The sequence below is a fragment of the Marmota flaviventris genome, chromosome X (assembly GCF_047511675.1).
Source record: "Marmota flaviventris isolate mMarFla1 chromosome X, mMarFla1.hap1, whole genome shotgun sequence".
Taxonomy (NCBI): Eukaryota; Metazoa; Chordata; class Mammalia; order Rodentia; family Sciuridae; genus Marmota; species Marmota flaviventris.
Genome location: NC_092518.1, coordinates 132,733,038 through 132,747,527, shown reverse-complemented (window position 1 = coordinate 132,747,527; position 14,490 = coordinate 132,733,038). Strand labels below are relative to the sequence as shown.

General features: G+C 48.1%; 1 protein-coding gene across 1 annotated transcript; it reads left to right on the top strand.

Annotated features, from left to right (window-relative positions):
* The first annotated feature begins 2,635 nt into the window (after nt 1–2,635).
* LOC139703175 (PWWP domain-containing DNA repair factor 4-like) lies at nt 2,636–4,842 on the top strand. Its single transcript, XM_071606105.1, has one exon. It carries the CDS (start codon nt 2,636–2,638, stop codon nt 4,739–4,741), a length of 2,106 nt encoding a protein of 701 aa, XP_071462206.1. The 3' UTR covers nt 4,742–4,842.
* Nucleotides 4,843–14,490: the final 9,648 nt, after the last annotated feature.

Below are 14,490 nucleotides of genomic sequence, written 5' to 3'. Positions count from 1 at the left end.
GTGAGATGGAATCTCAGTGTAGTTTTAAGTTGCATTTCTCTAACTGTTAGAGATGTTGATCATTTTTTTTTTCATATATCTGTTGACTTTTTGTATTTCTTCATCTGTGAAGTGCCTGTTCAATTCCTTTGCCCATTTATTGATTGGGTTATTGGTTTCTTGGGTGTTAAATTTTTGAGTTCTTTATATATCGTGGAGATTAATGCTCTGAGTGCTCAGTCTGAGGTGCCAATCGCAAAGATTTCCTCTCATTATGTAGGCTCCCTCTTCATTGTTTCCTTTGCTGAGAAGAAGCAATTTAGTTTGGTAATGTCACACTTATTGATTCTTGATTTTACTTCTTGTGCTTCAGGCGTCTTGTTACAGAAGTCGGTTCCTAAGCCCACATGATGGAGAGTTGGGCCTACATATTCTTGGAGTAGATGCGGGGTCTCTGGTGTGATGTCTAGGTCCTTGATTCTCTTTGAGTTGAGTTTTTTGGCAGGGTGAGATAGGGGTTAAAGTTCATTCATGGGTTTCCAGTTTTCCCGGCACCATTTGTTTGAAGTAATCCATTCATGGTGAAAAATGGAAATGAGGAATAAAACGCGTTTGTGCAATGGATAGAACTAGAGGGTTTCCGCTGCGTATTTGGGGGTGGAAGAGTAAGAAGAGAAGGATCATGGGAACGATTTCATGGGCTGCCCTACACTTTTCAGTAAGGTTGGAAGTTTCTGTGGTTGAAGTTTGGCATGTACGACAGTGATGCTGGAAAATGGCCCTTCACAAGAAGATGCGTGTCATAATGCTCCTATGATCGGAACTCTGGTTCCACACACCTGTGTGTGAGCGTGTGCCTGAATGTGCAGGTAATATGTTGGAAGCACACAGGTCCTTCCACTAAGAGTGAGTGGCTTGGAAGGTTCTCTCTGATCTGCAGATGGTAACACACATTAAGTTGGGGGGGGTGGCGGGGAAGAGTAAAAGTCCTTTGGATTAGACAAAGGGGAATGAAGGGGAGGGACGGCGTGGGAAGGGAAAGTCAGTAGAAGGAATCAACATAACTTTCCTTTGTTCACATATGAACACAGGACCAGTGTGGCTCCATATTACATACAACCACAACAATGGGAAGCCATATTCCATGTGTGTATGATATGTCAACATACATTGTACTGCCATGTATACCCAAACAGAACAAATAATAAATTTAAAAAAAAAAAAAAAAAAAACGCGAGTGAGTGGCTGCTGCATGCTAACCCTTGGCAGACCTTCCTGTGCATTTCACGTTCTCAGTAAGCCTGGTTAATGTGTTCTAGAGTGAGACAAACCCCATTTTTTGATTCACACACCCTCCAGCACCCAGACTGATAATAGGAAATCCATGTGGCCAAGGCACATGAGGTCCTGAAAGGTGTAGTTCCTACTCTCCTGCAAGAGAAGCGATCACATTATACTGAGAGGCAGAAGGTGGATATGTTCTGAAATGCAAGAGATGCAAGAAAATAAATGTGGACATCTGCATTATGGGTGACATTAGGACATGGCTTCTGCTGCAGAAGTCATGCACTCCAGAGATGGGGAAGGTAGTCACACACAGTCGGCTTATTTTCCTACCTGTTTCGGGTTTTCCAGATTAGCATCACAGGGCAACAGGTCGTGGCCATCTGCATTTGGGTGCCCTGGAGTCCCTGGAGGAAGAGTGCAGTTTGGAGGAACGGAGCAGAGTGAAGGTTCTGCAGGTGAGGAGTTGCAGCAGCAGATGTGGGACTGGACCTTCATGACCCTGGGTAAGCCTCTCCCACAGCCCCCTGTTGCGCCTTGCTGTTCAGACCCTTGTTTTCACGGTAAGAATCACAGATTTGGTATTGGAAGACAGAAGATGTAAACCACGAGACAGCAGTTCAGGCCACAGCTGGAGACCAGTGCCTGAACCAGTGTGTTCTTCCTCACCCCGCCAGGCAGGAAGAATCAGCAGGAGGACCTTCACAAACCCCTGGGTCCCACGTGCAAGCTCTTGAACGTGACATTGCACAAACACCTCCTGCAGGAGGGCAGGGCGGCACAAACCCCTCAGAAAAGAAGAAAATCTGAGGCATTCTCCAAGGGAGAAGCCCCAGGAGCCAAAAAGGCACAGAATGTACAGTTCGAGGAAGGGTCCCCTGGCATGACACCCACTTCCTCGTGTGCTTGCTCTTTGAGCTGCACAACCCTTACAGTTAGGACAAGATGTTGGATTTGCCTTGTTATGGAGCCCCCCTGACACCTCCAGGGCTTTGTCTGTTTTTCCCCAAGTACTTTCCATTTATAAACCCTGCTGTGAAGGACGCACTCTCTGTGTTTCCTTCTTTCATCCCTCAACAATCTCATAGAGCAGGGTGCTTCTACTTGCACGAGAGGAATTTTCTCTTTTGACACTTTTCTGCTTTTCCTTTTGTGAACTCCAGGTTGCTCCTGTATCACCCACAAAAACAAGCGGTCAGCCCAGCACCTCAGGGAGACTCGGGCGGGAAGAGAACCACCACTCAAGCTGCCAGCCCTTTGCAGTCCCTGAGGACTTCACGTGGCCTTAGGACAGAACTGCGTCAGCAGTGGTTTTGACAGCCAGGCGTCCTGCCCTCCTCCAATCACCTCCTGACCCCCAACTCCAACTGCAATGGACACCCAGTATGTCCTATGCAGTTGGAAAGGCCGCTTGTGGCCAGCCAAGGTTTTGTCCAGATCTTGGACTTTGCCGAAATATAAGAGGAGAAGGGTGCTTTCTCTCCAAGTCCAGATCCTCTCTGAAGACCAAAAATTGAGAGTGAAGGGCAAAGACGCAAGGGCCCTGAACAAGTTGGAAATCGAAGCCCTGGCCACCTCAGCCCGGGCATGGTCCAGGGCCACTGTGCCATCGGGAGAGAAAAGAAGGTACAGAAGAGCCCTTAGAGTGGCGCTGGAGATTCTGACTGAGAAAGCCCACTTGGATCAAGGAAGAAAACCCGAGGAGCCAGGGACCCCTAAGGTGCCTGCAGAGGTACTCCAAAAGCCAGCCAGCTGGCGACCTCGCAGAAAGTATCAGGGGCGCAAAGGGCACTTGTGGACTAAGAAAAGGGGACAACGGGGATCCCTGTGCGGGCATTCAGAGAAGGAGAACGACCTGCATGGCGAGAACTCCCAGGTGCACACAGCCATCCGCCTGTCTCCAGCTGAAAAGCAAGCAGAGGCATCACAAGGCGCCCACCAGCGTCCAGATTTCCTGCCTCCTTGTGGAGGTGACCACCAGGAGGAGGGGGCAGAAGAAGCAGGCCCCTTTGCACGTTCCCCCACCGTGGGGGAGGATGCCTGTGCTAAAGACGAACAGCCAGCTTGGTCGCCTGCAGCAAGACTCTTTGCAGCTGTGCCCAAAGCTCAGCACCAAGAGGCGGGGGACACCTGCCCAGAGACCCCGGCTACTTCCCAGGAGAGCACTGCCTTCGCAGAGCATGCAGAGGGCCCAGGCGAGGGTGCCTTGGAAGGGATGGCAGCATCCTCCACCTGCTCCACCCCGAGCCTGCATCGCTCCCTCGGTTTCGCCCACAGGAAAAGGAAGCTCGAGGCGCCAGACCCCAAGAAAGGACTGCCGGGGCGCCCACGCCCTGTGCGCTCCCAGACGATGAGGGACGCCAGGGCCAGCACCATAAGGGCTGGCGATCGACCAGCACCAGCACGAGGAGCCGCAGCAGGGCCTTGGGCACGCGAGCCCTGCCCTATCAAAAGAGGGACGATGGTCTGGTTCAAGTTTCAGGATCATCCGTTTTGGCCGGCAGTGGTCAAGAGCGTGTGCAAAACCCAGAAGACGGCCCGGGTGCTGTTGATCGAGGCGAACCTGCGCGGGGAACGCAGTGGCATTCGGGTCCCTCTGCACAGGCTGAAGCACCTGGATTGTGAGGAGAAGGAGAAACTCCTGAAGAGAGCCAGCAAGGCATACCGGCAGAGTGTGAACTGGTGCTTGTCGCTCATTTCCCACTACCGAGAGCGGGTCGGTCGGGGCTCTTTCGTGGGCTCCTTCCTGGACTACTATGCGGCCGACGCCAGCTACCCCATGCGCAAAGCCATCCAAGACGGGGACCTGAACGTCAATTTTCCAAAGGTGAATTATGCCGACCTGGAAGATTCCGAGGAGGAGACCTCGGTGGGCGTGGGCGGCAAGAGGCCCTGCAAGAAGCTGCTCCCCGACCGCATGAGGGCCGCTTGGGACCGAGCCAACCAGAAGCTGGTGGACTTCATCGTGAAGAAGAAGGGGGTCGACCACCATCTGCTGGACATCGTGAAGGGCAGGAAGCAGTCCCGGTGGCTGACGTCCTTTCTGAGTGAAAACCGGTACGTGTTCTGCATCGAGACGTACCTGGAGGACGAGGATCAGCTGGACGTCGTCGTCAAGCATCTGCAAGAGATCTACGAGCAAACGGACAAGGCCTTGCTCGCTCTCATCAGAGACGACAAAGTGAGATTTCTTGTGGAAGTCCTGCTGCCAGAAGCGATCATTTGTTCAATCGCTGCGCTGGATGGACTCGACTACAAGGGAGCAGAAGAGAAGTACCTGCGAGGGCCACCCGTGCATCCACGGGAGAAGGAACTGTTTGACAAAGACATCTTGAAGCAGATGAGGAAGAGATCCAGGAGAGGCAGAAAGGTGGTCAGGTCTCTTCCCCAGCCCTGTACCTCCGCAGGGGCCTCCTCCTCTCCCCAACCCATCAGGCCGCCCATCTGTGTGAAAGGAGGCGCCTCACCCCCTCCCTAGGCAGTCCCATATGCTTTGCACCTTCGAGACTTTTGGAAGGTGCACTCTTCATGGTGGATCCATCTCTCCCCTTGGTGGATGCCACCTTCAGCCACATTTCTTGTCCCCAAACCCCTCACCCGCTATTTGGCTCAAATACTGCAACACCCTTTGGGAGACAGAGCTGCTCATATGTTGCTAGAGGAACATTGCACCGTTTCTCACGACACTCCTTCCCTTCCCACTTGATATTTTCATACAAGACACACACCAGCAAAGGCCCGGCCTTCAGCTATCTAGCAACCCTAACCTGGGAAACCTCATGCGTGTGTTCATACAAACATCCCCTGGATTTTTCATGCGTCCAGGGACATATGGATACACATATGCCTTGGGCTCCTTCTTGACCTCATCCCCGAACTTTCCCTGCTACACCTTTTTGCTTCTTGAACAATAGCCTTGGAGTCAAAACCAATGACAGAGATGCTTTCTCCTGTGATATCATCACCTTCTGATACTTCTTCAAAAGCCATTCTGGAAGTCCAGCCGAGCACAGAGTTGCTGGATCACCAGCCCACCGTCCTCTGGGCATGGGTGAAATCCTGGCACCCAAGGGCCCTTTTGTCCTGTGGGATCTTGCCTAGGAGCATCGACTTGGTGCATTCGTGAAATTCCGCCTCTGGGAGCAGGGAGTGGCCCTGCTTCACAGGCTGAAGAGCAGCGGCTTCCTGAAGCACACAGGCCACAGGCCCCCTCCCATCACTGGCAGCGACTGGATCCTCCTCACATGGCCATCGAGTCCCAGGTTGACCACTTCACAGGCCAGCCACTCCATGGAGTGGATGGGAGAGGAGCCCATCCACAGAGGATGAGTTACAGGACAGCAAGCATTTGCTCTGGATCCCACAGGCCCTCACACAGAGACATTTGTCTCAGGGTGTATCCCCCGACTTCTTCACGGGCCAGCAGGCTCCCACCGCAGAAACGCAGACTGGGTCAGTCTTTCCAGGCAGCTGGCACAGTGCCAGTACCGGGGCTGCCAAGTTGCAAATGGAAGATAGAAACAGCCTCTGCTCGGCCCTACCTGGCCATCGTCCAAATGTAATTAAACACACACCCTCCAATGATGCGTGCAAAACCCACGGATTCTCCTACTAACTTGAAGCAAAACGTCTTTCTGAGAATACACGTGAGAAAAACCAGCTTACTTTGAAAACTTGATTGAATGAAGCATTGAGGGTTGAGGGGATCCTGAGCGGGTGGGTAGCTGTTGGAGGAAGTCCCTTGTTCTCGTGTGTTCCCATGGCAGGTGCTTTTCTCGACCTTGCAAGGTAGCTCTCTGGATTCACAATCCAACTGTTGTGTCTTTCCCCTTGGACTCCTGCTCCATCACGCTTGAAATTGCACCACGGCTCAGGTGGAGCATCCAAGAAAGCGTACAAGCACACTCACCACGAAATAATATCATGGAAAGTATCATGGTGGCTGTTGTCATTTTGAAGGCTCATTGTGAGTTCCCTGCTCATTCCAAATAAATATTCATGTTTGTGGTTGACGTTGTGTAACTTTACATGTGGCCTTCCAAATGGTATGGGTGTCAGGCCTGACCTACCTCTCTCTGGACTCTGCCTGACAGAGAGCAGCCTCCTGGGGCCCCCTGAAGCCCTCATGGTCCTGGGAATCATTTTCAACAGACTGTAGGCCCCGGCGCTCTGTGCAGACCCCATTCACCCAGACAGTGCCCTCTAGCTTCTCCACCACCCTGTGTCTGGCTCTCAGCTGTCTGCTGGGGCCATGTTAGCATCTGGGTTCTACTCTTTTCCTTACTGCCTCATTCATTCATTCATTCCTTCATTTTTCATCAGGAGAGCAAGTGAGCTGTGGCTTAAGGCTCTGCTCTGAAGATAAACTCCAGGTGCCCTAGAAAGGGACGGGAATCTTGCAACCCAGGTGACAATCGCACTTGTGAGGGAACAAGGATATGACACTTTGTCCTGTTAGTGAGAAATGTTGACCAGCCACATGGGCTGACTCCCTGCAGTTGAATCCAGATCCTGCTCCCCCCCACCCCTATTTTTCAGATGGGAGGTTTCTGTTGGTTGAGGTGAAGGGAGAGAGGCTGGTCTCTTTTGCATATCATCTACAAGTGGCACCTTTATCCAGGAGAGGCGGCCATGTCTCCCATGAGCTCCTATCTTCCTCCTCTTTGAGGCAGGGTCCCTGCTGGATCTCCATCGCAGGTGGGTTTGTGTGATGCCATAGCCTCACCTGTCACCTACTGTAAACCCTATTTCCAGGAGTCCACTTCTCCTCCAGCTGTAAGGCACGCTGCTGACGACCAGGTCCTGTGCTAATGGATGTTTGGCGTTGCTGCAGAGAGATGGCATGCGCTGGTGCACAGGTCTCCACCTCCACTGGGGAGCTGAAGAGGGAGGAGTAGAGCCCTGAGACCTGGAAAGCTGATGAGCACAAGAATTTGGAGCACCAGGAACCCCCAAGCTGTCACCCTAGAATCGGCAATCCCCTAATCATTGTGAACTGGGGAGTACCTTTTTTGTCTCTGTAGGCCACAAAGACCGCCTGTAAGGGAGCCGCCTCAAAAGACGTTGCTTGTCTTGGGCAGCATCCATCCTGTTAACTGTCCTTGCTGCAGGACCGATGACAAGGGCAAACTCAGAGTAGATAAGATCACAGCCCATCGCAGCAGGGGAGGGAAGTACAGTTCCTGTGCGGGTGGGAGATGCCTTCTCCTCAGATGAACTGCAGGGCCTGGCTAAAACGTTCTCGTGTGAACTGGGAGAAGGCATGTGGGGGTGGATTGGGGGGATGCTAAACCAAGGCATGGAAAAGAATATCATTCAGTGGAGGGGGGGGGGACTTGTTGGCTCACAAGCACAGAGCTGTGGCAGAGTTTCTGTGACCCAGGGAGGCCTATATGCCACTTAGGTGGCACTTCAAACCTGCACAGCCACAGCTAGCGAAGGAGAAGGGCCACATTTGTTGTCGTTCTTATATTTCATTGTAAGTTCCTGGGAAGAGCCGTGACATTCAATGGAATCCTGCTGGTGTTTAGCATCCACTGCTTTGAATGGGCACCCTGCTAATACTGCAGGCTGTGTGTGTGGGGGGCGTCTTCTCTGATTGTCTCAATTAGACAATCTTCTGGTAGCACTTTTGAGAAGCCCCACAGAGCTTGGCATCCTACTAATGAGAACCCCTTTTCCTGCCACAGCCTGCGCCTTACAACTTTCTGCCTTGTGACATCCTGAAAATTTCCTCTTGCTTCCTTTGTTCACTGTCATACAAATCAGGCTCCTCCACCTCCACCTTAGGATACTGTATCCTCTGAGCCTTCTCTAGCACCTTCCTTGTGTCACAGAGCCTTGAGGTAGCATCAATGCTCTCCTCACTCCTCGCTATTGCTTACAATCATTCTCCATCTTCCCTCCTAAAAATATCTAATTCCTTTGAAGTTATGCTATCAGATCATGCAACTAGGATTACCATATTTTGCAAAAAATGTACTGAAACTCGGTTAAATTTGAATTTCCTTTAGATAATAAGTGTCTTTTGTATAATAGGTCCCATGTATGTGGACATTTAATGGCATGTTCTGTACTTCATCTGGCAGTTCTATGAATGACCAGTATTCCTCCTCATCAAGGCTAGGCTTCTTGACCCATAGCCTCAGGACTTGAACTTGCAAGCCTCCTTGCCTCTCTCCTTACCATGTTCTCACATAGCTCAAACTCAACCATGTAGATGCAAAATATATTCAAAAAGTGCATGGGAGCTAGGCACAGTGGTGCACACCTGTAACCTCAGCAGCTTGGGAGGCTGAGGCATGAGGATCACTAGTTCAAAGCCAGCCTCAGCAACTTAGCGAGGCCCTAAGCAATGGCTGTGGATGTGGTTTGGTGGTTAAGAGCCCCTGGGTTCAATCCCCAGTACCAAAAAAAAACAAACAAAAAACAAAAACCAAAAAAACAAAACAAAGCATGAGAGCTTAAAATGGGATTCAGTTTTCATTGTGCTCTGCATCTAGCTATCTGGATTCACTCTGTAAATTACTACAGGTTAGCATAACTCAATCATTCTTTCATATTAAAACCCATATAAATTGTAGATACCTTCCTTCTCCCCACCTTTGACTCAATCCAAAAAGTAAGTAATAATTCCAAGTTGTTGTCCATCTCTTCCAGGAGAATGTCAAGACTAGGGTCATTGTGTTTTATATGCCCAGGTGCCATGGCAGCCCAATACCTGCAGACTGTTCATTATTGAGTCTGCCATCTGCAGAAGGCTCTGCATATCCTGCCTCTAATATGACTTAAACTGCCAATGACCTTTGTGCATGCATGTTCAGGCAACAACCCTCTATCCTCACCTTCTGTCATGCTCTTCTCTTACCTCTGTGTCCCAACACCATTGTTTTTCCTACAGCTTTCTCAGGCACAGACTGATTTCTCTCCCACATCCCTCACACCATGCAGGTGGAGTTGGTGTACTTCCTGCCCTCCAAACCCCATCATCTTTGAGCACCTGCCATGGGACTATAGGATGCATGATCCTTTCCCATTGCTCACCTCCCTATTATCTCCCATTCCTTGTCTTCATCACTACTTCTGCCATGGCTCCTCAGGACTCCAGAATTCTCACCCTGCCTTATCCCATACCCTTCTCTCTCCATCCCTTGTTTTCCTCAACTCCTAAGATTTTTTCAGCTTTGTGACCTCAGTCACCAACTACCATGGTCATACTCTTGGCTTCTACTACCAACAATTGATACCAAGGATCTCACTCTCTGAGCACACCTTCTCTTTTTCCTACACACTCACTCAAATTTCCCAACAATTTCTCTGCCCCACTGCCAACCCCCCCCCCCCCCGACCTTCTCATTGTCCACAGCCCTGACACCATTGTTTTTGTACTGAGGATTGAACCCAGGGGTGCTTTACCACTGACCTATATACCAATCTATTTACTTTTATTCATTTTATTTTTTATTTGTTCTTATGTTCTTTTTAGCTATACATGACAGTAGAGTATATTTTAACATATTACACATACATGGAGTATAACTTCCATTCTTGTGGTTGTACATGATGTGGAGTTACACTGCTTGTGTATTCATATGTGAGCATAGGAAAGTTATGTCTGATTCATTCTACTGTCTTTCCCATTCCCATCCCTTTTCCCTTTATTCTCCTTTGTCTGATCGCATGAACTTCTATTCATCCCCACTCCCACTGTCAAATCCAATGAACCTCCACTCCCCACCCCCAGCTTATTGTGAATAGCATCCACATACCAGAGAGAACATTTAGTCTTTGGTTTTGGGGGATTGGCTTATTTCACTTAGCAGGATACTCTCCAGTTCCATCCGTTTATAGGCAAATGTCATTCCTCTTTATGGCTGAGTAATATCCCATTGTGTGTGTGTGTGTGTATATATATATATATATATATATATATATATATATATATATATGCCACATTTTCTTTATTTTTTCATCTGTTGAAGAGCACCTAGCTAACCTCTTTATTTTTTTATTTTGAGACAGGGTCTGGCTACGTCGTCTAGGATGGACTTGAACTTGCAAGCGTCCTGCCTCGGTTTCCTGAGTTGTGGGATTACAGTCATGCAACATCACTCTGGGCCCTTCCACAATTATGATCACAACCATACCAACTGGTTTCACTTTAAATGCTTCACCAGTCATCTCAAGTTGTTCCTTAGAGCTGCCTGGCAATCCTACTCCATTTTCGTGTTCAGTTCACTCTCCCATAATCTCCTGTCTTCAAAATTACCGTCCTTTCCCCCTTCTCATCTTAATCATTGCAGTACATGTGAATAGTGTCCTCCTCCAAAAATCAAGGACGTGTCTTCACTTCACTCATGCTCTCACTCCTCCTTTCCCCTTGAAAACAAGGGTTTCTTGGAAGGGATTTTATCTTTCCCTGTCTCTGCTTCCTCCCCTCCTGATCATTCTTCAACCCACTGTATTAAGGCACTCATCCATACCTACCACTGTATTGGCTCATTTTTTTTAAAAAAGTATTTTTTAGTTGTCGATGGACCTTTATTTTATTTTATTTTATTTATTTATATGCGGTATTGAGAATGAACCCAGTGCCTCACACGTTCTAGGCAAGCGCTCTACCATTGAGCCCCAGCCCCAGCCCACATGGTATTGGCTCTTGTCAAAATCACCAATGACATTTCTCATCCTAAATCCACTATCATTCTCAGTCCTCAATTCTGAAACTCTTCAGTAACAGTCAATGTAATTGGTCCCTCCTGCTTTTCTCAAACTATCTTCACCCAGTTTCAGGGGCATTCTCCTGATTTTACTTCCACTTTATGTACCCCCGTCTCTTGCTCCTAAACCTCTAAATCTAGGCTTGGAATTCAATTGCTTTCTTGTTCCCAGTTATGTTTACACCTAAAGTGGTGGATCTGCAAATATTTTAATCAGATTTTCATCACTGTGCCCAAAAGACATGACAAGAAAACTATAAAGGAGGAAAAGTTTATTTTGGCTCACAGTTTCAGAGGTTCAATTCACTGTTGTCCAACTCCATAGCTCTAGACCCAAGGTGAGGCAGAACATCATGGTGGAAGGGCATGGCGGAGGAAATTGGCTCAGAGCATGATATCCAAGAAGGAGAGGGGGCGGGTGGGGGAGAGAGAGAGAGAGGGGTGCAATACTGTTCTCATCTGCTCACCAGGGACAAAATTCAAACCCCAAAGGCATGCTCCTAGTGACCTACCTTCTGTGGCACACCCTACGTTCCCACAGTTATCACCCAGTTAATCTATTCAAGTAGATTAATCCATTGATTGGGTCACATCTCCCAATCATTTCATCTTTTAACATTCTTTCCTTGTCTCTCACACAGCTTTTGGGAGACACCTCATATCTAAACCATAACACACTAGTATGGGACCTGGAGCATCAACATCACCTGGGAGCTTTATGGGAAAACAAATTCTTGGACCCTGCCCCAAACGTGCTAAATCAGAAACCCCTGGGTGAAGCCCAGCAGCCTGACTTTTAACTAGCCCTTCTGCTGATTCTGGTGCACCCTTGAGTATAAGAATCACTGCCTTAGGCCATCTCAAGTCAATCCTATAACTTTATATACCATCTGTTCCAGATGAAATTGCACTTGGTGCCAGCAACAGCAAACCCAACAGGAAAGTTTCCTTGACTACCCTGCCTAAAGTAAGCCTGCAACCTCTTCAGTATCTTATCACATCATCCTGTTCTGTTCTTGTCATTTATTACCATTTAATACAGAGTAAATATTAATTCTCTTACTTTTTGATGATCCATTCTGTGTCAGAGCAAGGATCTTTACACCTGGATCTCCATAATGGGCACATGATGTTCAGTCCATAAGCGCTACCTGATGGAATGCACAAGTTAATTATGTGCGCAGAACTTGTATATTCATTGTCTTAGTATGTCCCAACCCTCCCTTGACTGAAAGTGGATGAATCAGAAAGCTGGGCTTTTTCATCACATAAACTTTTTTCATATTTATCTAATTCACACATGGTGGGCACATCCTGTATGCCAATCACATGCTCTAAATGTCTCCTGGGCAAGGTGGTATCATAGTTGTCCTCTGCTAGGTGTCCCTACCCTCTTACAAACCTACCCACTTCTGTTTCTCTGTACCACAGTACTGGAGGGTTAGAGGGTGTATCCTGAGAGGCCCTGCTTACTAGAAACTATGTGACTCCACCTCTCCTTGTGCAGCTCTATCTCAGCCCTGCAGTCTAAAAAGATAACATTAAAAATATTCATGTTTTCCTCTTCTTTATATGGATATTATACTGTCCCACCTCATAAGTTGGCTCTAAGGACTAATAAAGACAATGCATGTAAAGCTCTGAGCACAGTGACTTGTCTGTGTCTACTAAGAAGACGGCACCCAGTGGATTAGACATGCAAGACATTTACTAGCTAAAATACCTGGAAGAGAAAGTGAAAAGGGACCCCAAAGAGACTGGCAGAACCATCACACTGCAATGCAGATGGGACCTCAAGTGAAGAAGAGAGGCAAATAAGGGAGAAAAGTTAGAAGAAAGCATCATAGACCTTGGTGCAATTCTAGGTGAGCTTGGCATGGTTGTCAAGGAGTCTTTAAGCTGGAATCAACCATCAGAGGAGTTCCCTGTCTTTCAGGAATAGCTGGCCTTAGCAACCTGACATCACTCAGAAACGAATGTCATTAATTGGGGAGTGGTAGAAATGTGATTGTCATCTTCAGAGCACCACAGCTGGAACTTTTGGTCAGGGCTGCTCCCTGAAGTCAATTCCTGTAGTCAAAAAACTGAGAAGTGCATTTTTATGGCTTTCACCAAAACTACATATTAATTCTTGGCAAATGACATGTACTATCATTCCTTCTGAATGCCAAGTAATATCCCACAAGCATAGAGGACTATAGTGTAGTGAAGATGCTGGTAACTAGTTGCTTGGCTCTGCTATTAACCTCTTGGTACCTCATTTCTATGATTTGGGAAGTGGTCCTGCATATCTCAAAGATTCTTAACAAATGCAAAGGTCCAAAGGATGTTAAACAAGATGCTGCATGTAAATAACTCACAGGAGTACAGAAAAAAATACCCAGTGCTACCTGTACCAGTATGATTAGCAAATTAACACACGGCCCCCAGCCTTAGCAGCTCTCTCCAGAAGTTCCCAACTGGGCAGTGGATAAAAGTGTGACAAGGAAAGACAGGCAATATATTGGATCCTGGAACACTTGATAAGGCTTGTGGGTTAAAAAATCAAGTTCCATTATCCTTGGGAAGTTTAGTTGAGCTCAGTGGATATTAGAGGTAGGTTGGTTGTCTTCAGGCTGAGAAGGGTGAAAATGTAGCGTGAGTGGGGCAGTTGTTTATACTCCAGCTAATTAGAGAGAAGGGTAATACTCTAGAGTTAGTTAAGGAAATAGTTTGAAAGTACAAAAGGGTAGACTAACTAATAGGAAGCTTCCAATCAGGTGGAAGTGACTCAAAAGCTGAGTCCAAACCCAGAGAGATATGGACACAATGCAGAGGAAGAAGATACCAAATCTGCACAAGCCACCTACATCTTTTCACATGGAGGATGATTGGATACCAGAGTTTACTCTGTAGAAGTGACATGGAGATTGAGAAGAAGCCAATGCAGAGTCATAAGGGATTGCTCTCTGGCAACCATTAATCTGCTTTCTAGTCAGATTAGAAAAATCAGATTTCTAAGTACTAATCCTTAAAGGAAAGACGGAGAGTAGATAGGAGAAAGAGCCCACACCTGGGCAGGAACAAGGACCCTGGGGACCTGGGGCTAGAAGTTAGCTCTAGAAACTTCCAGGCCCTGGCCAAGAAAGTCCCTGACACTGCAGGTCACATGGGAGCACCATCCCCAAGGAAAGAAGAAGGTTTAGGGGTGTGATGAAGCAGTAAAGGCCAAGGGCCTTGGAGGAAAAAGGGAAAGAGGAAGAGGGAGTGAGAGGCCAGCACCACACTGCCTCCTCAGATGTGGACCCAGGTGACTCAAGACCCCAGCAGGCCTACTGAGGAAACATTTTGCAGCATGTTAGACAAACCTGCCCACAGGAGGGATCACACAGACAGAGACAGCTTGGGAGCCTGCTTCTTTCTTTTTTTTTTTTACCAACCCCCTTCCTCCAGGAGATTAGTGGGTGGTGAATGGGGTTTATTGACCAATCACCTCACTGACATGTCAAGGTGGTTCCTGTGTCAAGCC

Coding starts and splice junctions, on each gene's coding strand:
- LOC139703175 (XM_071606105.1), top strand. CDS start 2,636: ATGGACACCCAGTATGTCCTATGCAGTTGGAAAGGCCGCTTGTGGCCA.